Here is a 25,073-nt window from a genome sequence, read left to right as displayed (position 1 = left end):
ACACACTATTCTCTTTCCTGCCTGAAGACCTCTGCATTTGCCGTTCCTGATGCTTGGAATGTTTGTCCCTTGGCCTTTATCATCCTTCAGAGTTCATTATCAAAGCCACCCCTCACAGAGCCCTTCCTCCACCACCCAATTCAAACGATCTCGTTATTTTCCATCCCAGCTCCCGATTCATTTTCTGCATAGCATTGTTAAAGTGTTTTCAGGCCTGGTGTGGTGATTCATGCCTCTAATACAACATTATTGGAAGGATGAGACAGGAGGATCCCTTGAAACCAGGAGTTTGAGACCACCTTGGGCAACATAGCAAGACCCGTGTCTCCACAAAAAATTTAAAAATCAGCTGGGTGTGGTGGCTCACATCTGTAGTCCCAGCTACTTGGAAGGCTGAGGTGGGAGGATCCCTTGAGCCTGGGAGGTCAAGGCTGCAGTGAGCCAAGATCATGCCATCGCACTCCAGCCTGGGCAACAAGAACAAAACTCCATCTCAAAAAAAAAGAAAGAAAGAATTTAAAAAAGTGTTTTCAATAATAATGCATTTATTTTGATTACCTTGTTGGCTGTCCTCTACTCGTGTGCCTGCCCCACTCCATTCCCCTTTCTAGAGTCAGCTCACGTAACTCCTCTTCCAGGAAGCCCTCTTTGACTCCCAGGCTTGGTCAGGTGTCTCCTCTGGGATTCCCCAGGGGCTTCCTTTCTCTCAATTCTGATGCTGCCTGTGCTAAGTATTTGTCTCCATATCTGTCCTGAGAACCTTGGAGCCAGGGCCCGAGGCTGTTGTTTTTGCATGGGCCTATCACCTCCTCCAGGAAGCCCTCCTTGGCCCTCTCTCAGGCTGGATGGGAAAGCTGCCTGGGCTCCCATCATGCCCTGGTTTTCTAGCGTCCCAGCCTCTGATCCCTCAGCTTGGCCTTCCCCATCACAGCTTTCATCACTTTGCGCTAAGCTTCCGCTATCACTACTCTGGGCCGTTCCTGCTCGGTGACTCAGGGACCAGTCTGTTACGGCCACCGCTGGGTCCCCAGCATTAAGCCCCGGAGCATGAGCCCAGTGAACTTTGAATTCAGGAAGGAATTCACAGGAAAGCTGCGGGGAGGCGGCCAGAAAACCACAGGCTTCCAAGAAACGCGTGTCTGCCGCCCCCTCCTCCCACCCTGAGACCAGTCCAATGGCGAAGGCCCTCCTCGGACTTCGTCACCAAGCCCACGGGAAGGGTGAAAGGTGCTCAGCGAGCAGGCGCCCCACCCCGCCAGGTTCTGTTCCAGACCAGGCTCGCGCAAGTCCCGCCTCTTCCCCCCGCACCAGGGGCGGGCCCAGGTGCGCCCAGGGCGGGGGAGTGGCCGCGCAGGTGCCGGCCCTTTGCGCCTGCGCCCTGCTCGCCCTGCCTAGCCAGGTGCGCCCCGCCCCCTGCCTGCCCTGCCACCTTCGGAAGCCGCTTCCAAAGGCGTTCGCCATTGGCTCTGGCGACCCCCGTGCGTTGGGAGGTGTAGCGGGGCTCTGAACGCGCGGAGGACTGTTGAGTGTCGCAGGCGGCGAAGGTGCGAGGAGCAGACCCAGGCATCGCGCGCCGAGAAGGCCGGGTGTCCCCGCACCGAAGGTTCGGAAAGGCGACTTCCGGGGGCTTCGGCACCTGGCGGACTCTCGCGGAGCGCCGGCACCTGAACGCGAGGCGCTCCAGTGCGCGTGCGCGGCGAGGGGCTTCCCGCACCTGATCGCGAGACCCCAACGGCTGGAGGCTTGTGGCGTCTCCTGCGCGTCGCGGCGGAGCGGGCAATGGCGCAGCTGTGCGGGCTGAGGCGGGGCCGGGCGCTTCTCGCCCTGCTGGGATCGCTGCTCCTCTCTGGGGTCCTGGCGGCCGACCGAGAACGCAGCATCCACGGTGAGGGCCAGGCGGGGAGGCTGGAGGCGGGGCGCAGGGGGCAGGGGCTCGGGGGTCAACGGGGGGCTGAGCAGGGACAAAGTGGCGGGGGAGGAAACTGGGGGCGACTTGATGGCGTTCAGCGGGTGTGGTGGAACCAGCCCTGGAGGATTGAGCCTTGAGATGAGGTTTGGGAGCCCTCGAGAGCGAAGACGGGCGGAGGAGCGAGGGTTAGGAGAGTTTCCTTCGGGTGAAGGAAGTCTAAGGGTATTGACCAAGAAGGCGTGGCACTGTTCCTTCCTGTGGCAGGAGCGGGGTGAGCAGCCGCACTGAAGACCTGCCTCCTCCTGGCGGTGGAATGTACCATGGCCAAAGCCCAGGGAGAGGCCAGGCCTGTGAGAGGGTGGGGGTTGGATTGGTGACCTGGTGGCCGTTTTAGACTAAGGGAAGAAGCCAACCTCACCCCTGCCTCTTTGGAGATTGGACGAGAGCCTCCCCTGAAGTTTTTGTAGTTGAGTTGCACTAGGTGCCCGAGAAGGAGGGAGCAAGAAAGGAAACAAGCGTTGGGGAAGAGGAGGCTCTGCTAAGGCGCGAGAGAGTATTGGCAGCTGGAGTTGGGTTCTTTGAATTGGTCCTTAGAAGTCGGTGGCGAATAAGGTGATTTAAACCTCTACACTCTTAAGGAAGTATGGTCTGAAAGGTCTCTTTGAACAAGTGTTGTTATAACCTTAACTGCTTCAGACAAGCACCAGCGGGTTTTGAAAAGAGCTCTCTTGAAAGAATTCATTGATTCAGCAAAACTTAACTGAGGCCCTGCTACGAGTCAGGCACTGGCGCTGGTGATAACAGTTAACTCAGACGAGCTGGGTTCCTGCATTCACAGAGCTAATATTCTAGTGGGAGAGGCAGAGCTAGTGAAGGTTTATTTTATTTTATTTTTTTGGTAGAATAAAATCAAATTATGAGTCTCGCTTTGTCGCCCAGGCTGGAGTGCGGTGGCCCGATCTCGGCTCACTGCAAGCTGCGCCTCCCAGGTTCACGCCATTCTCCTGCCTCAGCCTCCAAGTAGCTGGGACTACAGGCACGCACCACTACGCCCGGCTAATTTTTTGTATTTTTAGTAGAGACGGGGTTTCACCGTGTTAGCCAGGATGGTCTCGATCTCCTGACCTCGTGATCTGCCCGCCTCGGCCTCCCAAAGTGCTGGGATTACAGGCGTGAGCCACCGCGCCCGGATAGTGAAGGTTTAAAAAGCACTTGCCATGAGATTAAGTTACTGAGAATTAAATGAACCAGGTGAAGTACACCAACAGGGGGACTAAGATGTTGGGGGTGGCTTTAGCTCAGGTGGTCGGTGGAGGTCTCTGTGAGGAGGGTGACATCTGAGCTCTAACATGAAGAATGAGGAGGCAGTAGCCATACAGAGACCTGGGGGACCAGTGTCCAGTTGCAGGCAATAGAGTACAAAGGCCTTGAAGCTGGAACAAGCTTGGTTGGGTTCAGGGAAAAGACAGAATCAGCCTGGCGTGAAGGAGGCGGGGACTGGAGGAGGATGGGAGGTAGGAGAGGTAGGCTGCAGCCAGATGGCCTAGGGCTTTATAGACAGATACTGGGTGGAAAGAGAAAGCAGTCTGGATTCAGGACTAGATCTGTTAAAAAACAAAAGGCCAAGGCTGTGCGCGGTGGCTCACACCTGTAATTCCTGCACTTTGGAAGGCCAAGGTGGGCGGATCACTTGAGGTCAGGAGTTCGAGACCAGCCTGGCCAACATGGTGAAACCCGTCTCTACTACAAAATACAAAAAAATTAGCCGGGAGCGGTAGCATGCACCTGTAATCCTATCTACTCAGGAGGCTGAGGCAGGAGAATTGCTTGAACCCGGGAGGCGGATGTTGCAGTGAGCCAAAATCGTGCCACTGCATTCTAGCCTGGGCAACAAGAGTGAAACTCCATCTCAAAAAAAAAATATATATATATATATATATAGAGAGAGAGAGAGAGAGAGAAGACCGGGCAATGTGGCTCATGCCTGTAATCCCAGCACTTTGGGAGGCCGAGGCGGGCAGATCACTTGAGGCCAGGAGTTCAGCACCACCCTAGGCAACATGATGAAACGCCGTCTCTACCAAAAATACAAAAATTAGCTGGGCATGGTGGTGCGCACCTGTAGTCCCTGCTACTTGGGAGGCTGAGGCAAGAAAATCGCTTGAAGCTCAGAGGCGGAGGCTGTAGTGAGCTGAGATCAAGCCACTACACAGCAGCCTGGGCAACAGAGCAAGACTCCGTCTCAAAAGAAAAAAAAGAAAAAAGAGCAGGATAGGTGTGCACCAGGTCATCACCTGTGGTAACTTCTGGGGACTGGTTAATTTCCCTATGCCCCAGGCAGGAGAAAAAAGTGAATTGGTGGGGAGAGGCTCAGTTGTAGGTGACTGGGAGTCAGGCATGCAGACGCTGACCGTTCTTGCAATCAGAACCAGAATTTGGCAGCGCTGCTGGACTTTCTCAGGTGAAGTAATTACATTAGGATGTACCTCCCAGTTACCTGGCCTCTTGCTACCTCTGGTGCTTACTCTGAGCTCGGATGTGCCGTTTAACCTTTGAGACAGCTGGGTGCGGTGGTGAAGTTACGTGCCTTGTCCGAGGTCACTCTGCAGTAGTAATTGACAAAGCCAGGTCTCACTGCAGAGGCCTTCTCTGTTCAGAGTGGCATCCCTGACTGCTGCTGCCGGCTGGACCTACTGACCTTTCAGAAGTACTAGTGTCTGACTGGGTGAACTAATGCCCTCACTTATCACAAGTTCTGTTTGTTTGAAAGCTTGAACAGCTTAATCGGAGGCAGGAGGCAGTTTTGATTTTTTTTTTTTCCTCCCTCCTTCCTGATTGCTTCTGTTTTCTCTGGAAGCGAGTCATCCACTGGGAGTGTGGTGTTGCTGAAGCTCCATGCAGTGGCTCAGGTGCTGCCGGATGAATGTCGTGGTGAGGGAGGAGTGAGCAGAGAATGTGTGAGGGAGTGAGGATGGGGGTTGGTCAAGAAATTTATTCTGTGTGAAGATGTGAGGGGGCGGAGGGCCGAGTTGGTAGGGCCAGCAGATTGTTGGAGCTGAGGTTCTGAAGGGAATGAATCAGACAGATAGGATGCAGTGAGTAGTGAGTGAGATGCATGAGAGGGAGGTTCTGAAGAGGTGGCAGTTATTGAGACAGGTCTAGGTGTGACCCTGAGAGGGAGGGGGGCGAGGGTGGGACGAGATCAGCTGGAGGTCTTGGAACCTCCAGAGAACCATCTACCTGGATATAGAAATCTCTAAGAATGATAAGAGCAGCGGGAGAGGTGGCTGGCCCGGAGCTAAAGTTGGGAAGAAAGGAGTAGTTGTCTGGGTTGGCAGACAACGTGCCAGGCAGGGTAGTGAATGATTTACTCTGATAATGGGCGTCTGCCAGCTGGGGGTTTTGGGAAGGGTGGAGGGAGAACAGTCCAGAAGCAGCTCCCGGGAGCAAGGAGACCTCCCTACTTGGAAGGGCCCCAGGAGGTGTGTCCTCAGAGGAGATTGCAGTTAGGTGAGAGGGTGGCAACAGTGTTCAGAGGAGAGATTCAGGACATGGAAGATTTGCCGAAGACCAGTCCTGAGTACCAGAGGGCCCAGGAGTTGGAGGAGGGGAGATGGGGACAAAGCAGGCCCCGCCGTATGAGAGCGAGGGTTAATTCAGGGGTTGGGGCTTCCTGTGATAAGCATCATGTGGTCTACGATTGATGTGTCGGTGAGACTCTCAGTAGTGAGGGCAGGTGGGAAGGGACAGGTGGACGGGCTGGACACGGCCCAGCAAAGAGTGTCCTGACTCCAACCTCTGCAGACAGAGGTGGGGGGAAAGCTGAGCTTGTGCCAGGTGAGAAAGCTCCCCGGTCTAGTGTTAGGTACAATTACAGTCTGGAGTGGAAAGCACGAAGATTATGAACTGGGCCACTCCCAGGAAGCTTCACACAGCCTTTCTGTGACTGGTACATATAACAGAATTGCAACTTTTTCAACGTAAAAATGTAGTTTTTGGCTTTGCCTGAAAGACATGAAGATGTAATGGAACCAGACCAGAATACAGGCCTGTTTTCCTGCCCAGCATTCCCAGGCTGGAGCCCAGTACCTCTTTCAGGAAGGAGATATACCACTCCCAGCCTGTAGGTACTTACTCAGCCTGCCTCATCTCAACTACTGCCTGCCCTCTATCTCTGTAGGCCTTTGGTTTGTGACCCCTACCTTAAACATATGCTCCATTTAGTAAAAGGTAACATGTAACAGTTCTCTATAAATTGTACATTACAGCATGAGACAGAGTGTGTGTGTGTCTGGGTATGTATGTGTGTTATGGCTCTTCGGGGAAATCCTTTTATCAGTTAGCTGCAAATATACATGACTTTTTTAATTTTTCCTTTTCCCCACCCAGGTGGTAAATTCTGGAATTTGGAGGGTCCTGAAATGTGTAATGTTGATCAACACTGGACCAGATCATGTATTTCCTCCACAGAATAGGAACTTGAAAGGTCCTTTAGGAGTGGCCAGTTAGGTGTAGTTCTTGCTGCCAATAACTTTGTGCCTGGCCCTGGGCATCAGAACTTGTGTTAATGGTTACTTGGCTCAAGGTCCTTTGTGTTTTTTTGTTTTGTTTTGGAGACAGAGTCTCTGTCATCGCCCAGGCTGGAGTGCAGTACTGCGATAACTGCAAGCTCCGCCTCCCGGGTTCACGCCATTCTCCTGCCTCAGCCTCCCAAGTAGCTGAGACTACAGGTGCCTGCCATCACGCCCAACTAATTTTTTGTATTTTTAGTAGAGACAGGGTTTCACCGTGTTAGGTTGGTTCAAGGTCCTTTGTTGATTCTTCTTGGGAATTTCCACTGGAGGCAAGCAGGGCAACACTCATTTGAGAACCTCTTCCTGCTTTTTTTTTTTTTTTTTTTTTTTTTTGAGACAGAGTCTTGCTCTGTTACCCAGACAGGAGTGCAGTGGCGCCATCTTGGCTCACTGCAACCTCTGCCTCCTGGGTTCAAGTGATTCTCCTGCCTCATCCTCCTGAGTAGCTGGGATTACAGGTGTGCAGCACCGAGCCCAGCTAATTTTTGTATTTTTGGTTGAGATGGGATTTCAACATGTTGGCCAAGCTGGTCTCGAACTCATGACCTCAGGTGATCTGTGCACCTCAGCCTTCCAAAGTGCTGGAATTACAGGCTCGAGCCACTGGGCCTGGCCTTCTTCTGCACTTCCAAGGGATTTTCGAAATCCATGGACCTCTTGGGTTAATTACAGTGTCTCCAGAACCTTAACTAAAAGGTAAGCTTTCCAGCAGATTCCGTAGACATGTTATTAGTTGCCACCCTTTCTTTACTTTCATCCTCACCCCCATGGGTAGTTGTGACGCATGTTGTGGTCAGAGATAAGATGACAGAAGAGCTAAAGTAAAGCTGGTGTTGACGATCAGCTGGGAATTCTCTAAAGCAGCTTCTCACATTATTCTTATCCTCCATAGAAGGGGTGCTTGTCCTACTTGCCGGCAAGGCAGTTTGGTTCCAGGGTAGCTCGAAATCTTATTCACTGATATAGTCAGTAAATGTTTATTGAGCTCCCACCAGTTGCCAGGACTGACTCACTCAAAATAGAGCACTGAACAAAACAGACCCCCTCCCCCATCCATGGCAGACGTGTCGTAATGAGAGGAAGACAGTACAATAAATGAACAGATGAGTGTATGTCTGGTGGTGAGTGTCAGGGTTGGTGTGCTTAGCACTGAAAATGAGGGCTTCTGAGGTTCAAATGGTTGCAGTTCCTAAAGAAGGTTGAGGGCCTTGCCTTCAGGTCTCCACGGGAGACTGGCCCCTTTCCACTGGAAACATTACTTTGCGCGGTCAGTATTTGAGAGCTCAGTCTGTGATGGAGAAAGCATACTTCTCCTCTTTCACCCTACCCCCAACCTGTTTCTCATTTTACCCATCACCAGCCATTTGCAGCATGTATGCAGAGCTTCTGTTTGCCGTGTCTGGAGACTACAGGGGAGGCTGAATGAGGGGTGATAAGCCTGTGGCTCATGTGAGGCGGAAGAGAGCCCAGCAGGAGTCACACTGAAATGACTCCATTAGCCCCAGGATGCCTCGGCCCACTGGCCGTGACTAATGTGGACATTAGAATGTAGATTCCGATGTCCTGCAAGATCCTCCTCACAAGTGTCATTTCACGGTGGTTTCTGGCAACATCTTTTTGAAAACTCCCTGTAAAGACGTGCTGATGGGCCGGGCGCGGTGGCTCACGCCTGTAATCCCAGCACTTTGGGAGGCCGAGGCGGGCGGATCACCAGGTCAGGAGATCGAGACCACGGTGAAACCCCGTCTCTACTAAAAATACAAAAAATTAGCCGGGCGCGGTTGTGGGCGCCTGTAGTCCCAGCTACTTGGGAGGCTGAGGCAGGAGAATGGCGTGAACCCGGGAGGCGGAGCTTGCAGTGAGCCGAGATCGCGCCACTGCACTCCAGCCTGGGCGACAGAGCCAGACTCTGTCTCAAAAAAAAAAAAAAAAAAAAAAAAAAAGACGTGCTGATGTTGATGCTGAGGCCCAGGAACTTTGGAGTTTATTTACTTTTTGTTTGTTTGTTTTATTTTCCTTGGCAGGTGAAGTAGGAGCTAGGGTTTAGTTATTCTGAAGTTTACTTGAAATATGCTTTTTATGATTAGAAGTCATTTTAGAAATGAGGGCAAGAATTCACATGTTGTTTTACACACACATGTTGGAGACGGAGCTCAGGGTGATTCCTGACTGGGCCCAGGGTCCATGGCCTCAGAAGTTCCTTAATCGAAATCCTTCACTTTTATGTAACACTGCTGGGCACAATGGCTCACGCCTGTAATCTCAGCACTTTGGGAGGCCGAGGCGGGTGGATTGCTTGACTCAGGAGTTTCAACATGGTGAAACAAAAAATGCAAAAAATTAGTCAGCCTATAGTCCCAACTACGTGGGAGGCTGAGGTGGAAGAATTGCTTGAGTCCAGGAGGTAGAGGTTGCAGTGAGCTGAGATCGCACCATTGCACTCCAGCCAGGGCGACAGAGCGAGACCCATCTCAGAACAATTTTATATGTGATGATTTGTCCATGTGTATCCCAGGGTCTGTCATTTAGAGTCTGTGGCATGTTCTTAAAGGGGTGGAAGAAAAAAAAGATGCTACAATAGTTTGTGACCTTTTGAAGGGCCACTCTACATGAATAGATATACAGTATGTCTGTGGTATTAAAATTTCATGGGGCGATTAGGAAAAACATGTCCCAAAAGTCTCCTTAGGAGGAAGGTAGTAATGAAAAAAGGTTGAGAAACGCCATTCCAGAGAGAGGGTCCAAGAGCTTTCCTCAGTTCTGAAAATGGTCCGTGATTTGCAGAAGGTAAAGAGTGCCTGAATGTGAATTAACAGCAGACAGTTCCTTGGAAGATTTGAAACTATTTGTTTCCTTCCCGGCTATTCAGATGGGCTGCTCAGGTTCTTGTTACAGATTGAGGTGAGGGTGAACTTAGTAGTCCTGTTTCAGAGTGGAATATGGAGTGACAGTGGGCGTGAGTAGTGATGGCTTGCATTGTGTTGATAGGTTATGAAATGTAAATTTTTTATTTTTTGATACGGAGTGTTGCTCTGTGGCCAGACTCTGGAGTGCAGTGGTGTGATCTCGGCTCACTGCAACCTCCACCTCCTGGGTTCAAGCGATTCTCCTGCCTCAGCCTCTTGAGTAACTGGGATTACAGGCATGCACCACCACGCTGGCTCATTTTGTTGTATTTTTAGTAGAGACGGGGTTTCACCATGTTGGCCAGGCTGGTCTTGAACTCCTGACTTCTGGTGATCCTCCTGCCTCGGTCTCCCAAAGTGCTGGGGTTACAGGCATGAGCCACCGTGCCCGGCCTGAAATGTAAACTTTTATATCTAAATATTTTATATAGAAAATGCCAAGATTTTATATCTGAAACACCAAGATTTTATGAGCCTCATAACTTAAGTTAGATTTGTAATTGTAAATGTTCTTTCCTCATAAATACCTGAGTTTTTTTTTTTTTTTTTTTTGAAAGGTTCTGAATTGTCTCAATAATGAAAACTTCCAGACACTCAAACCTAGAGGAGATGGGCAGTTGGTAACTTTCTGTACTGGAAACAGAAACACTCAAATATGTAGAACCTAGCCAGCTAACCAAAGTAGGTAGATTTGTAGATCACCTTAAAATAAGGCTGCACAGTAAATGTCACCTTTGGAATGTGGCTTGGTAGAATTGAAGTAGGCTTCAGTACCTCCTGTCATTCAGTACCTGTTTTCTTGAACTCCTGACTTCAAGTGATCCGCCTGGGCCTCCCAAAGTGCTGGGCTTACAGGCATGAGCCACTGTGCCCGGCCTCAGTACCTCTTTTTAAGATGCCCTCATTCATTCCCTGGGGAAAAGATACTTGCAGTGCAAGTGCAGGTGGGTGTGGAAAGCTTGGAGGGTTTGTGTTGGTTCATTTGTTTGGTGTTTGTTTTTTCCACCAGTCCCTCCCTCTGGCTTTCTGCCTCCCAGCCCAGCATATCCTGATCTTGTAGCCATGCAGGACTTTGACCCATGTGGTGGTTTGCCATTGTCTTCCTCCAGATGAAGATAATAAATAATTGGTTTGGCTTGAGGTTGTACTTCTGGCCTTCCCTGTATATCCTCTTCCTCCTTATCCTCTCCGTCAGCATGCTTGGTTGGACTTTGTAGTGAAATGTGTCATTCTCTTTATTCTGACTGTCCCTATATTAGTCCTACCTTCATAAAAAATACAATCATAAAGTCACAATATCTACTATTTGTTAAAAGTTTTGTGCCAGGCCAGGTGCGGTGGCTCATGCCCATAATCCCAGCACTTCAGGAGGCTGAGGTAGGTAGATCATTTGAGCCCAGGAGTTCAATATTAGCCTGGGCAACATGGTAAAACCTCGTCTCTACAAAAAATACAAAAATTAACTAGGTATGGTGGCACACGCCTGTAGTCCCAGCTACTTGGAGGCTGAGGTGGGTGGGTCACTGAGCACAGGTCGAGGCTGCTGTGAGCCGAGATTGTACCACTGTACTCCAGCCTGGGTGACAGGGCAAGTCCCTGTCTCTAAAACAAACAGCTGTGTGCCAAATACTATTTTAAGCACTTAAAATGGATTCAAAACTCCTTTAATCTTTGTAACACTTTTTCTTTTCTTTCTCTTTTTTTGAAATGGAGTGTTGCTCTGTTGCCCAGGCTGGAGTGCAGTGGCATGATCTCAGCTCACTGCAACCTCTGCCTCCCAGGTTCAAGCAATTCTCCTGCCTTAGCCTCCCAAGTAGCTGGGATTAGAGGCATGAGCCACCACACCCAGCAAATTTTTTTTTTTTTTGGTATTTTCAGTAGGGACGGGGTTTCACCATGTTGGCCACGCTGGTCTCGAACTCCTGACCTTAAGTGATCCGCCCACCTTGGCCTCCCAAAGTGCTGGGATTACGTGCATGAGCCACTGCGCCTGGCCTGTCTTCACAGCACTCTTATATTGGTATGGTGTGTCAAAGAAAAACCTCCCATTTGCATTGCTTTTAGGAAATGAATCTGCAAGCCCATGAACTTTATCTCCATGGGGCCCATGGAGAGAAAGCGGACTGAGTCTCTGTGCTTTATTATTCACAAGCCAGTTGAAGTTCCAGCGAACAAATGCCATTTCCCAGACAAGCGATTGGCAAGATAGTCTCAAGACTGATGGTACATTCCACAGCAGGAAACTGGGTCTGGAGAGAGGTTACAAAAGGGAACTCTGCTCACAGACTTGCCAGAAACATTTTATTCTGACCAGATCCAGAACAGGTATAAATCACATGCAGACACACCTTCCCTCCTGCTTGGGCTGAGGTCTGTTTATAACATCCTCAAGATAGTTGTCTTGCTAACGTTCCCAGTCTTTCACCTTAACCCAAAGGGACATGATGGCTTCATAATCAGAGCTTTGCTTTATCATTCTAAACCTCTATAATCTGCATGATTAAATTTTTTTTTAACTTACTAATTTTTTTTAGAGATGGACATCTCACTCTGTTGCCCAAGCTGAACTGCAGTGGCACAACCATAGCTCACTGCAGCCTTGAACTCCAAGGTTCAAGCAATCCTCCCGCATCAGCCTCCTGAGTAGCTGAGATTACAGGTGTGAGCCACCATGCCTAGTGAAAAATGTGCATGATTTTAGAAATTAGCCATACCTAAATCAACAGAATATGGGACTTAATAAAAGAACATGGGGTTTATTCATTGTTTATTGCATGTGTTATTGTTGCCTGTTATGAAAGAGGAAAAAAGCACAGAGGAAGACTGCCCCAGGTAGCACAGCTGGCTTGTGCGAAGCAGCCAGGGATTTATGTGCTCATTGGTCCTTTGCTGGAACAGCTCAGGGTGTAGGCTTTTTCCTCTAATCTGCCCTACACACTTTTGCCAAATGACTCTTCCTTATTGTGTCACTCCCCTATACCAAAGCATAGCTTACAAACTCTTTGAATTGAGGGTGTGATTATAATCTTTTACCTTTTTCCTTTTTTTTTTTTTTTTTTTTTTTTGAGACGAAGTCTGGCTCTGTCGCCCAGGCTGGAGTGCAGTGGCCGGATCTCAGCTTACTGCAAGCTCCGCCTCCCGGGTTCATGCCATTCTCCTGCCTCAGCCTCCAGAGTAGCTGGGACTACAGGCGCCCGCCACCACGCCCGGCTAGTTTTTTGTATTTTTAGTAGAGACGGGGTTTCACAGTGTTAGCCAGGATGGTCTCGATCTCCTAACCTAGTGATCCGCCCGTCTCGGCCTCCCAAAGTGCTGGGATTACAGGCTTGAGCCACCGCTCCCGGCCGGCCTTTTTTTTTTTTTTTTTATTTTTTGAGATGGAGTCTCGCTCTGTCACCCAGGCTGCAGTGCAGTGGTGTGATCTAGGCTCACTGCAAGCTCTGCCTCCCGGGTTCACACCATTCTCCCTCCTCAGCCTCCCGAGTAGGTGGGACTGCAGACACCCGCCTCCACGCTCAGCTAATTTTTTTTTTTTTTTTTTGGATTTTTAGTAGAGAGGGGTTTTCACCGTGTTAACCAGGATGGTCTCGATCTCCTGACCTTGTGATCCGCCCGCCTCAGCCTCCCAAAGTGCTGGGATTAACAAGTGTGAGCCACCGAGCCCGGCCCCCCGGCTTTTTTTTTTTTTTGAAACGGAGTCTCGCCCTGTGGCCCAGGCTGGAGTGCGGTACTGTGATCTCAGCTCACTGCAAGCTCTGCCTCCCAGGTTCATGCCATTCTCCTGCCTCAGCCTCCCGAGTAGCTAGGACTACAGGCGCCCACCACCAGGCCTGGCTAATTTTTTGTATTGTTAGTAGAGATGGGGTTTCACCATGTTTGCCAGGATGGTCTCGACCTCCTGATCTCGTGATCTGCCTACCTCGGCCTCCCAAAGTCCTGGGATTACAGGTGTGAGCCACCGCGCCTAGCCCTTCTGTGATTTTTCTCTATCCAACTGAGTTTTGTGGCTCCAGCTTAATTGCAAACCCTGGGAGGACAAGAACTATATCCCCAGTCAGTCTGGACAATTCCAATTCACGCTACCATATGTCTCAGGGTAGCCGTTGAGAGCACCTCCTTCCATTGTAAAAAGTGTCTGGGGCGCAAGCAGTCCACCTGTCTTGACCTCCCCAATTGCTGGGATTACAGGGGTGCGTCACCACGCCTGGCCCTTTTTTCTCATTGTTTGAGATAGGGTCTCTCGCTTTGTCACCTAGGCTGGAGTGCAGTGGCACAATCATTGCTTACTGCAGCCTCCACCACCCAGGCTCAAGCGATCCTTCCATCTCAGCCCCCCTGAGTAGCTAGTACTGCAGATGCACACTACCACACCCAGCTAATTAAAAAAAAAAAAAAAATTGTAGAGATGATGTCTCACTGTGTTGCCCAGGCTGGTCTCAAACTCCTGGCCTCAAGCCATCTTCCCCCTTCAGCCTCTCAAAGTGCTAGGATTACAGGTGTGAGCCACCACGCCCTGCCTAATTTTTTTTCTTTTTTTTTTTTTTTTTTGGAGACAGTCTCGCTCTGTCATCCAGGCCAGAGTGCAGTGGCATGATCTCAGCTCACTGCAACCCCTGCTTCCCAGGTTCAACCAATTCTCCTGCCTCAGCCTCCTGAGTAGCTGGGACCACAGGCACATGCCACCACGCCCGGGCGTTTTTTTGTTTTTTTGTTTTTTTTTTTTTTGAGATGGAGACAAACTTGACCAACATGGTGAAACCCTGTCTCTACTAAATACAAAAAAAAAATTAGCTGGGCTAATTTTTTGGGAGGCTGAGGCAGGAGAATCTCTTGAACTCCAGAGGCAGAGGTTGCGGTGCGCTGAGATCGTGCCATTGCACTCCAGCCTGGGCAACAAGAGCAAAACTTTGTCTCAAAAAAAAAAAAGAAGAAGAAGAAATGAAAAACCACATAACAGCCTCCTTCCTTCCTCTAGTGCCTTTCTCTAAAGGTAGATTAATACATGCATCCTGAAGCTTTTTAATAGATAAGCCATTCTTTTGCTTTTTCTTCCCTCTTACTCGTTTTTCTGTCCTGGCACATACACATACACATTTGTGTATTTCATTTTATCCTGTTTTCCATTGCTGATCAGCCGACCGTGTATTTAAACCGTTCTGAGTATTCCCTTGTGTGGACATCTCAGAAGCCATTTAGCTAGCACAAGCAGAATGTCTCAATGATGCATTTTAGCTGTTGAAGGTCTGTGAACACCAGAACCTTTGTGGATGTGGTAATAGTTGCCCCTGTTCTTTGAAACTCTTGGATTAAATGAGTCTTCAGAGCTTTCTTTGCTTTTTGATACTAAGGAGTGGCCTGTAGCCTATCCTAGTTTTCGATGTAAAATATGCTTTTCTATGTCTGGGGATTTTTATAGCAAATAATTTCTCCTTGGTTACTATCCTTAGAATTCCAAGTGTCTTTAATGAAAAGAGGAGAGTTGTTTTTAGTGACGCGAGTTGTTTTTAGGAAAGATGTCCTGCAGTGTTTTTCACTAAGGTAGCTCATGCCTGTAATCCCAGCACTTTGGGAGGCCGAGGTAGGCAGATCACTTGAGGTCAGGAGTTTGAGGCCAGCCTGGCCAACACAGCAAAACCCTATCTACTGAAAATACACAAAGTAGCCAGGTGTGGTGGTGTACTCCTGGAGTCCTAGCTACTCGGGAGGCTGAGGCAGGAGATCACTTGAACCCGGGAGGCAGAGGTTGCAGTGAGCCGAGGTTGTGCTATTGCACTCCAGCCTAGACAACAGAGTGAGACTGTCTTAAAAAAAAAAAAAAAGAACAGGCCAGACGCGGTGGCTCAAGCCTGTAATCCCAGCACTTTGGGAGACCGAGACGGGCAGATCACTAGGGTCAGGAGATCGAGACCATCCTGGCTAACACGGTGAAACTCTGTCTCTACTAAAAAATACAAAAAACTAGCCGGGTGAGGTGGCGGGTGCCTGTAGTCCCAGCTACTCGGGAGGCTGAGGCAGGAGAATGGTGTAAACCTGGGAGGCGGAGCTTGTAGTGAGCTGAGATCCGGCCACTGCACTCCAGCCTGGGCGACAGAGCCAGAATCCGTCTCAAAAAAAAAAAAAACCAAAAACAAAAAACATACAATGGAGTGGTAGACCAGCTTACGGGAGGTGTTGCACTTCCCTCTGCCATTGGAGAGACTCTGGATCTGCAGCCAGGGGAGCTTGTGAAGGCTTCTTATCCACAGAAATGAGGGCAGCAGTTGTAACTTTCTGGATGGTGGCCCAGAGGAAGCAACGCTGGCAAAGCCTCTTCTGTGAAGCAGCTCTCAGAGCAATTTTGTGACATTGAAAGAGCAAAGGATAAAACGTTGAAAGCTGATCCAGATCTAGAAAAGTGTTTGGCAGTTGCTAGAAAAGGTGTAGAAATGATGCTTGCCCTTAGTCGTAAGTTATATGGTGAGAAAACCACAAGCACGGTTCAAACTCCCCTTAGAAATTCTTTTGCAAAGAAATTAACACTGTAATCCTAAATGTTTCTAATGTTTTAATTTACAGTATGCTAAATAAATACTCTTTGTTTGTTTTGTTTTGTTACTCTGCATTTGTAGCCAATAGAGTTTGTTTTGGTTTTTTTTCCTTATTTTTTTGAGACAGGGTCTTGCTCTGTCGCCCAGGCTAGAGTGCAGTGGCGCGATGTCAGCTCACTGCAACCTCTGCCTCCCAGGTTTGAGTGATTGTCCTGCCTTAGCCTCCCGAGTAGCTGGGGCTACAGGCACGTGCCACCACGCCTGGCTAAGTTTTGTATTTTTAGTAGAGGTGGGGTTTTGCCATGTTGGCCAGGGTGATCTCGAAATCCTGACCACAGGTGTGAGCCACTGCACCTGGCCAAAAAAATTTTTTTATTTGTTGTAGACAGGGTCTCACTGTGTTGCCCAGGCTGGTCTTGAACTCGTGACCTCAAATGATCCTCCTGCCTTGGCCTCCCAAAGTGCTGGGATTATAGGTATGAGCCACCATGCCCAGCTTGACAAAATTTTTTTTTTTTTTTTTGAGAGATGAAGCTTCACTCTTGTTGCTCAGCTGGAGTGCAGTGGATCGGCTCACTGCAACCTGCACCTCCTGGGTTCAAGCGATTCTCCTGCCTCAGCCTCCCGAGTAGGTGGGATTACAGCCACGTGCCACCATGCACGGCTAATTTTGTATTTTTAGTGCAGATGGGGTTTCTCCATGTTGGTCAGGCTGATCTCGAACTCCTGACCTCAGGTAATCCACCCACCTCAACCTCCCAAAGTGCTGGGATTACAGGCATGAGCTACCATGCCCAGCTGACAAAAATTTTTAAATGTCGTTGAGCAATATCATTTTTCCCACTGATTATGAGATTGCTTTGTGTGATCACACACTGACGGGCAGGCCAATTGCTGCCTGTGTTTGCTATTTGGCCCCTTATAGAAAACATTTGCAGACCCTTGTTCTAGAAAAAAGATAGGTGGGAGGAGGAGTAGGAGAAGCATTTCAGGAGTGGCTTTGGGCTTTCCTGTTCTGCATGTGGTGAGGCAAGAAGCTCTTATGCCTCAGCTCATAGCACTCATGGGAGTGTGTCAATAACTAGAACTCTAGGAAAGTTATTTTTGCTTGTTTTAAAAATAAGCTTGTTGGCCGGGCGCGGTGGCTCAAGCCTGTAATCCCAGCACTTTGGGAGGCCGAGACGGGTGGATCACGAGGTCAGAAGATCGAGACCATCCTGGCGAACACGGTGAAACCCCGTCTCTACTAAAAAATACAAAAAACTAGCCGGGCGAGATGGCGGGCGCCTGTAGTCCCAGTTACTTGGGAGGCTGAGGCAGGAGAATGGCGTAAACCCGGGAGGCGGAGCTTGCAGTGAGCTGAGATCCGGCCACTGCACTCCAGCCCGGGCGACAGAGCGAGACTCCGTCTCAAAAAAAAAAAAAAAAAAAAAAAACTTGTTTTGGGGCCAGGCATGGTGGCTCACGCCTGTAATCCCAGCACTTTGGGAGGCCGAGTTGGGTGGACTACAAAGTCAGGAGATCGAGACCATCCTGGCTAACACAGTGAAACCCCGTCTCTACTAAAAATACAAAAATTAGCCAGGCATGGTGGCGGGCGCCTGTAGTCCCAGCTACTCGGGAGGCTGAGGCAGGAGAATGGCATGAACCCGGGGGGCAGAGCTTGCATGAGCCGAGATTGCACCACTGCACTCCAGCCTGGGCGACAGAGCAAGACTCCATCTCAAAACAAACCAAAAAGCTTGTTTTAATGGATATAAAAACATGAATAAAAGAAAACGCCAAGTTCAAGATGGTAGGGGGTTAATTTGGAAGAGGCAGAGCAAATGTGATTGAATGAGGGGTATGCAAAGGGTTTCTGCTCTATCCATGTTTTATTTATTTATTTTTGGAGAACGAAGTCTCACTTTGTTGTCCAGGCTGGAGTGCAGTGGCGCGATCTTGGCTCACTGCAACCTCCACCTCTTGGGTTCAAGTGATTCTCCTGCCTCAGCCTCCTGAGTCACTGGGACTATAGGCGTGCTCTTCCATGCCCTGCTAATCTTTGTATTTTTCAGTAGAGACGGAGTTTCACCTTATTGGCCAGGCTGGTCTCGAACTCCTGACCCCAGGTGATCTGCCTGGCCAGCCTACTCTATGTTTTAGTCCTTGAGAATGTTAGAATTTGTTGACACTGAGATGTGGATATACCAGACATGGGGTATTTTCTGTATTCGTCAGCATATTTGAAGTATTTCATTAAAGTACTTACTTTGCAAAGTAGACACAGCTGCAGTTACGCATTTTTGGAAAATGATTAGGTACTATCTCAACTGTTTTTGTTTTTGAGACGGGGTCTCTGTCACCCAGGTCTGAGTGCAGTGGCGCAATCTCAGCTCACTGCATCCTCTGCCTCCCGGCACAGGTGATCCTCCTACCTCAGCCTCTCAAGTAACTGGGACCACAGGTGCACACCACCACGCCCGGCTCATTTTTTAAATATTTTTGAGCGCAAGTAATTGGCTTATCTCAGCCTCCCAAAGTACTGAGGTTACAGATGTGAGCCACTGGCCCAGTACTATCTTCTTAAGCCTATAAAGTTAGATGAGATTGGCAGTACTTGGGACCCCTCAGAACTCTATAATGTCCTCCTTAGAAGGTGACGGCAGATTGATCCAGCAGACTGTAGATCGTCTTAGTCACCGGCTGATCGTCTTGGTTAAAGCTCTAGTGACTTCAGAACCAGAGAAACCAGTTTTCCAAGACACTCACAAAGACCAGTTTGTTTTGCAGTTTTGCTGTAGCTGACATTCAGAATGCCTGCCAGGATTTTCTAAGTGAGGTTCATATTTCGGATAATGTGTGACTTTAGCCATTTCTTTTTTTTTTTTTTTTTTTTTTTTGAGACGGAGTCTCGCTCTGTGGCCCAGGCTGGAGTGCAGTGGCCGGATCTCAGCTCACTGCAAGCTCCGCCTTCCGGGTTCACGCCATTCTCCTGCGTCAGCCTCCCGAGTAGCTGGGACTACAGGCGCCCGCCACCTCGCCCGGCTAGTTTTTTGTATTTTTTAGTAGAGATGGGGTTTCACTGGGTTAGCCAGGATGGTCTTGATCTCCTGACCTCGTGATCGGCCTGTCTCGGCCTCCCAAAGTGCTGGGATTACAGGCTTGAGCCACCGCGCCCGGCCGACTCTAGCCATTTCTGATGCTTTTCCAAAAGAAAGTTATTCTTCCCTAAAGGCAGGAATTCTACTTTTGCTTAGATATTCTGAAGCTTATGAGTTCATCCAAATTTGGTTCCTTTTCAGCATTTTCCTCTTGGTCTGTCTCGGTTTTGAAAACATACAAAATGTACTTAATTTTGCCCTAGCATTTGTCAGCATACAAAATAGCACTTGAGTCATGTTTTTCATGATTGCTTCCCAATACTATTCTAAGACCAATATAGCATTTTGTCATTTCATAATAATAGAATTCCTCATTAAGGAGTAACTTTCTAAAAATGTGTCCGACCCATTTCCCCCCAGCCTTGGCCGTTTCCTTTGGTATGTTGGTGTCCATGACCCTGTCATTGAGTGTGACTGAAAACAGAGGCCTGGCAGAGGGCCTGCCCTTGGTGAGCCCTCAGATTGTGATAAAGACCCTGAGGAATGTTTTGGCTTTTAGGCAACCTCAGTTCTGTTTTCCTACTGCCTGTTGATGCAACGGCTTTTTCTTCCCATCAGTCTGAAGGGTCATGTTAGTGCCTGGGCTCCCATCAGACCATGGGAAACTCATCCTGGCACTGCTGCCTGCCTCACTTTAACCACCTCGAGTCTCAGCATTCTTGTTTGTAAAGTGGGGATATTGTTACATGATTCACAGTTTTATTGTGACCATTAGAGGTAGGGCACGTGATATGCCAGGCATCATGCTTGGCAAAGGCAATAAGTAATGCAACCAGGCGCCGTGGCTCACGTCTATGATCCCAGCACTTTCAGAGGTGGAGGCTGGAGGATCACGTGAGACCAGCATGGGCAACATGGTGAGAACCCCATCTTTACAAAAAATAAAAGTTAGCCGGGCGTGGTGGTGCGTGCCTGTAGTCCCAGCTACTCAGGAGGCTGAGGTGGGAGGATTGCTTGAGCTCAGGAGGTCGAGGCTGCAGTGAGCTGTGATCATGCCATTGCACTCCAGCCTGGGTGACAGAGTGAGACTGAGTCTCAAAATAAATAAATAAATACAAGGTTTTTGCAGAACAATGAATGAGAAAATGCATTGTTGTTATTTGTGGTGGAAGTGAATACTACATGGCATGTGTTTCCTGAAGGAACACTGCCTCCATTAAAACAAATGAGCAAACAAAATCCCTTTTCATGACTTCAGTTTCTCTCAGGCCTGAGAGTAAAGTTTACATCATAGATGCTTAAAAACAATTCAGTTAGTAAAAGCATGTGACAAGATGAGATTATTTGCCTTCAACAAGGAACTTCCTTCCATACGCACAGAAAGATGCGTGTCTTAACACAGTAAGGACGTGGTTAAATTTAGTCTTAATTGAACCTAACTTCAGCCAAATTAATCTGCTACTTAGAACTCTTTTACTCAAATGAAATTTGAGTAAAAAAAAAAAAAAAATTTTTTTGGCCAGGTGTGGTGGCTCATGCCTGTAATCCCAGCACTTGGGGACACTAAGGCGGGTGGATCACCTGAGGTCAGGAGTTCGAGACCAGCCTGACCAACATGGAAAAACCACGTCTCTCCTAAAAGTACAAAATTAGTGGGCGTGGTGGCGCATGCCTATAATCCCAGCTACTCAGGAGGCTGAGGCAGGAGAATCGCTTGAACCTGGGAGGCGGAGGTTGCAGTGAGCCGAGATTGCACCATTGCACTCCAGCCTGGGCAACAAGAGTGAAACTCCATCTTAAAAAAAAGGAAAAAAAAATTCATTATAAGAATTTTCAGGCCGGGCGCGGTGGCTCAAGCCTGTAATCCCAGCACTTTGGGAGGCCGAGGCGGGTGGATCACGAGGTCAGGAGATCGAGACTATCCTGGCTAACATGGTGAAACCCCGTCTCTACTAAAAATACAAAAAATTAGCCGGGCACGGTGGCGGGCGCCTGTAGTCCCAGCTACTTGGGAGGCTGAGGCGGGAGAATGGCGTGAACCCGGGAGGCGGAGCTTGCAGTGAGCCGAGATCACGCCACTGCACTCCAGCCTGGGAGACACAGTGAGACTCCCTCTCAAAAAAAAAAAAAAAAAAGAATTTTCAATATACAAAGCAGTGACACGTTTTATAAACCCCTATGCACCATCACCCAGCTTCAACAACTACCAACATCTGTCTTTCAGACATGTTTTTAGTCCAAGTTTTCTCTTAATAAAGAGACTTTCTTTTTTTTTTTCTTTTTTCTTTTTTTTTTTTTTTTTTGTGTGTGTGAGACAGAGCCTTGCTGTGTCACCTAGGCTGGAGTGCAATGGCAAGATCTTGGCTCACTGCAACCTCCGCCTTGCGGGCTCAAGTGATTCACCTGCGTCAGTTTCCCGAGTAGCTGGGACTACAGGTGCCCACCACCATGCCTAGCTAATTTTTGTATTTTTAGTAGAGACGGGCTTTTACCATGTTGGCCAGGCTGGTCTTGAACTCCTGACCTCAGGTGATCCGCCCACCTCAGCCTTCCAAAGTGCTGGGATTACAGGCGTGAGCCACCGTGCTTGGCCATAAAGAGATGTTTCTAAATTTTCCCGGGACAACAGTGAAGTTCTGCCTTTCCTTCCTACTTTACCCCAGGAACCTGAAAATAAGGCTGCTTTCTGAAACTTTAAACTACTAAGTCAACGTGTGATATTTAGAGCAGATGTGAGCAACTGCCTAGACACAGAATGGCTTCCCAGGCTCGCAAGACTTGTCATGAAGGCCCCAGCATGTGGACAGAAAGCGTCCAAGCTAGAAAAGGCGCTGGCTCACAGCAGCAGCCCGGAAAGGAAGCATCTCAGGGACAGCTCGTGACCGTGCTCTGGAAGAGCTGTCCTGACCCGCTAATGTGAGCATTTGGTCTGCCTGACAGATTCCGATGGCAAGAATGTTCCTAGGAATCATACAGTAAACTAACTTTATTCTGACTCCAAGCATCGTGTTCCATTGATGCTTGCTTTCCAAGGTGTTTTGCTGATTCACATCAACACGCAACCTGCTTGACGGAATACAGTGATGTTCTCACTGTAAATTCATCACCTGCTGCTAAGGTCTCATGTATCATCCCGTGCGCTGTTAGCTGGGGCCAGCGCTCCTGTGTCTCCTAAGCACTAGGGCACTGGCAAGAGTGCATGTCTGCGCCTATAAAGATGATGGCCAGGTTGCGGGCAGGGTTGAATTCACCAAGGTAGCTAGCTTCCATCCGTCCCTCGATAGGCATTTTTTCTCCTTCTACACACCCTCGGGCGTCTGCACATGCCACGTGTACCTGGCACCCTTGCTTACGAAGTTAACGAACTCCTGCCATGATACTGTGGGTCACCCTGCTTCATTCTCAGGTGTGGTGTCGGGTGGTTCCTGGTTCCTGCCTGGGCGCCCGGTGTTGTGGGCCCTCCCTCAGGTTATTGTTTTTGTTTTGAGATGTAATTCACATGTCATGTGATTCACCCATTTAAGGTGTACAATATTCCCCTCAGGTTTGTTGTGGAAAAAGACTGTGTCTGACACTGCTCAGGAAGCTAGGACACAAAGCAGCCAGAGTGGCTGGCCGCCAGGGCTAAGCGTGGCAGGGCAGTGGAGAGGCTGCTGCACCTCTGTAGCCGTTGGGCGCTCCTGCCTTGATGCTGTTTTCAGCTTTGGATTGTAACTGGGTCCCACGTGGGTCCCCTTCATCTCATCTTGTTGGTGGCAGTGTTGCTCCCAGCGTTAGGCTGGGTAGAGTCACACACCGGAGGACCTCCTCCTGCTGTTTTCTCTGGACGTTGTTGATTATGTGTTTTGTGACCTTTGGCATATTGTACCTATTCCAGGTGTACAGCCAGCTGGTTCTGGTTGATGTGTAATGGACAAAAGGTGCCTGTATTTAAAAAAAAAAAATTTTTTTTTTCTGCTTGTAGTCCCAGCTACTCAGGAGGCTGAGGTGGGAGGGTCACTTGAGCCTAGGAGGCGAGGCTTCAGTGAGCCATGGTCCTGCAGCTGCACTCCAGCTTGGGTGACAGAGGAAGACCCTATCTCAAAAACACTTATATAGGCCGGGTGCGGTGGCTCACACCTGTAATCCCAGCACTTTGTGGGGCCAAGATGGGCGGATCACCTGAGGTCAGGAGTTCGAGACCAGCCTGGCCAACATGGTGAAACCCCGTCTCTACTACATATACAGAATTAGCCAGGTGTGGCGCATGTCTGTAATTCCAGCTACTTGGGAGGCTGAGGCAGGAGAATAGCTTGAACCCGGGAGGCAGAGGTTGCAGTGAACCGAGATCATGCCATTGTACTCCAGCCTGGGCAACAAGAGTGAAACTCAGTCTCAAAAAAAAAAAAATTATATATCCTAAAATCACTCGTTTTAAGTATTATCATCCAAGGATTTTTAGCACCTTCTACAGAGCTGTGCAGCTATTGCCACAATCCAATTTTAGAACATTTTCATCATCCCCAAAGATCCCTTTACCCATCACTCCCCAGTCCCACCCCCAGTAGCAAGCAACCACTCATCTACTTCCCATGTCTATTGATTTGCCTTTTATGGACATACTGTACACTTCCATTCATATGAAGTGTCTAGATAAGGTACATTCTAACGGGTGACTTTTCAGGGTTAGCTTTTTTCAAATGATAGGGAATTTCGTGCTTCAGAAGATGCTTTTTCTGCTGTGCTACTTACCTGTGATTTATTGTGTGGGTGGGATTTCCTTGGAGGCATGTATGTGTGTGTTTGTTTTGCACAGTAGCAACCTTTTTTATCCGTTGATTAGTGTTCTGTGGAACATCTGGTTTCATGCCCATCACTGTGACATATTTGGGGAGACACAACAGAAGATATATCCCTAGTGCATGAAATAAACCTAACAAACGTGAAAACAAGTAGCGAGGAGTCAATGACAACATCTAAGCAAGCGTTTGGCTGTGGGATGCTTTTATTTGAGACATGTTTATCAAGCACCCTGTGCCAGGCCCCATGCAAGCTGGAATGCCCTTGTGCTGAACAGGCAGAGCTGGGTAAAGGCCAGGGTTAGGGAGGGGTGATAATGTGGTACAGGAGCAGACACGGAGCCACACAGCCAGGCTGTCTCTTTTCAGGTTGCTTTCAGTCCTTCTGGTGGAAAGGCTTAGTTTGGTGTAGGTGATGCTTCTAGCAATTTTCTGTCTCCCTTTCAAGAGACCGTACCAACCTTTTGCAAGAAATGTTTCTGGCTGGAATTTTATAATATTGGCTTTTGTTCGCTTTTACTAAAGTAGGGCCAGATTTGAGGGTGCCTTGAAACCCAGGCCCATCTTGGTGTGCCCAGATAGGAGCTATAACAAGCCTTGGCGTAGGGGTAGGACCTGTGTTATCTCTGGAGCTGTAGGCTGGGCTGTAGGCACTAGAGTTAAGAAGCTTCCTTCTAGCCGGGCGCGGTGGCTCACGCCTGTAATCCCAGCACTTTGGGAGGCTGAGGCAGGCGGATCACAAGGTCAGGGGATCGAGACCACCCTGGCCAACACGGTGAAGCCCCGTCTCTACTAAAAATACAAAAAATTAGCCGGGCATGGTGGCGGGCGCCTATAGTCCCAGCTACTCTGGAGGCTGAGGCGGGAGAATGGCGTGAACCCGGGAGGCGTAGCTTGCAGTGAGCCGAGATGGTGCCACTGCACTCCAGGCTGGGCGACAGAGCTAGACTCCGTCTCAAAAAAAAAAAAAAAAAGCTTCCTTCTGAGGCTCTTGCAGTAATTTGAGTGTTCTGTGGCCTGCCTGGGCAGAGAGTGGACAGGAAAGGTCAGGAAAAGTGCATGTGAGGACTACTGAGGGTGCTGATAGCGCCTCTCCTTCCCAAGCTCACTTCTCTGGCTCTGACCTTTCAGCGCTAAGCTCCCCTTGGCCCTGTGGGATGGGGCAGTATCCAGAAGGGTCTTGGAGTCAGGGTTTTTTTTTGTTTTTTTTTTTAAAGTCATGTTTCCGTTGGGCGTGGTAGCTTGTGCTTGTGATCCCAGCACTTTGGGAGGCGAAGCAGGTGGATTACCTGAGCT

General features: G+C 49.0%; 1 protein-coding gene across 4 annotated transcripts in view; it reads left to right on the top strand.

Annotated features, from left to right (window-relative positions):
• Window positions 1–927: 927 nt before the first annotated feature.
• SPINT2 (serine peptidase inhibitor, Kunitz type 2) overlaps window positions 928–25,073 on the top strand; it is a 34,553-nt gene continuing 10,407 nt past the window's right edge. Inside the window, exon 1 of one of the 4 annotated variants that reach the window (XM_025369080.1) lies at window positions 928–1,885. In XM_025369080.1, coding sequence (XP_025224865.1) covers window positions 1,780–1,885 — 106 coding nt within the window. In that variant the 5' untranslated portion in view covers window positions 928–1,779. The remainder of the gene's footprint in view (window positions 1,886–25,073) is intronic. The other 3 variants (XM_025369078.1, XM_025369079.1, XM_025369077.1) reach the window with 3 other exon arrangements.

Source organism: Theropithecus gelada, chromosome 19, assembly GCF_003255815.1.
Source record: "Theropithecus gelada isolate Dixy chromosome 19, Tgel_1.0, whole genome shotgun sequence".
Taxonomy (NCBI): Eukaryota; Metazoa; Chordata; class Mammalia; order Primates; family Cercopithecidae; genus Theropithecus; species Theropithecus gelada.
The sequence above is the reverse complement of the archived record's forward strand: the minus strand, read 5'-3'. Positions and strand labels throughout refer to the sequence as shown.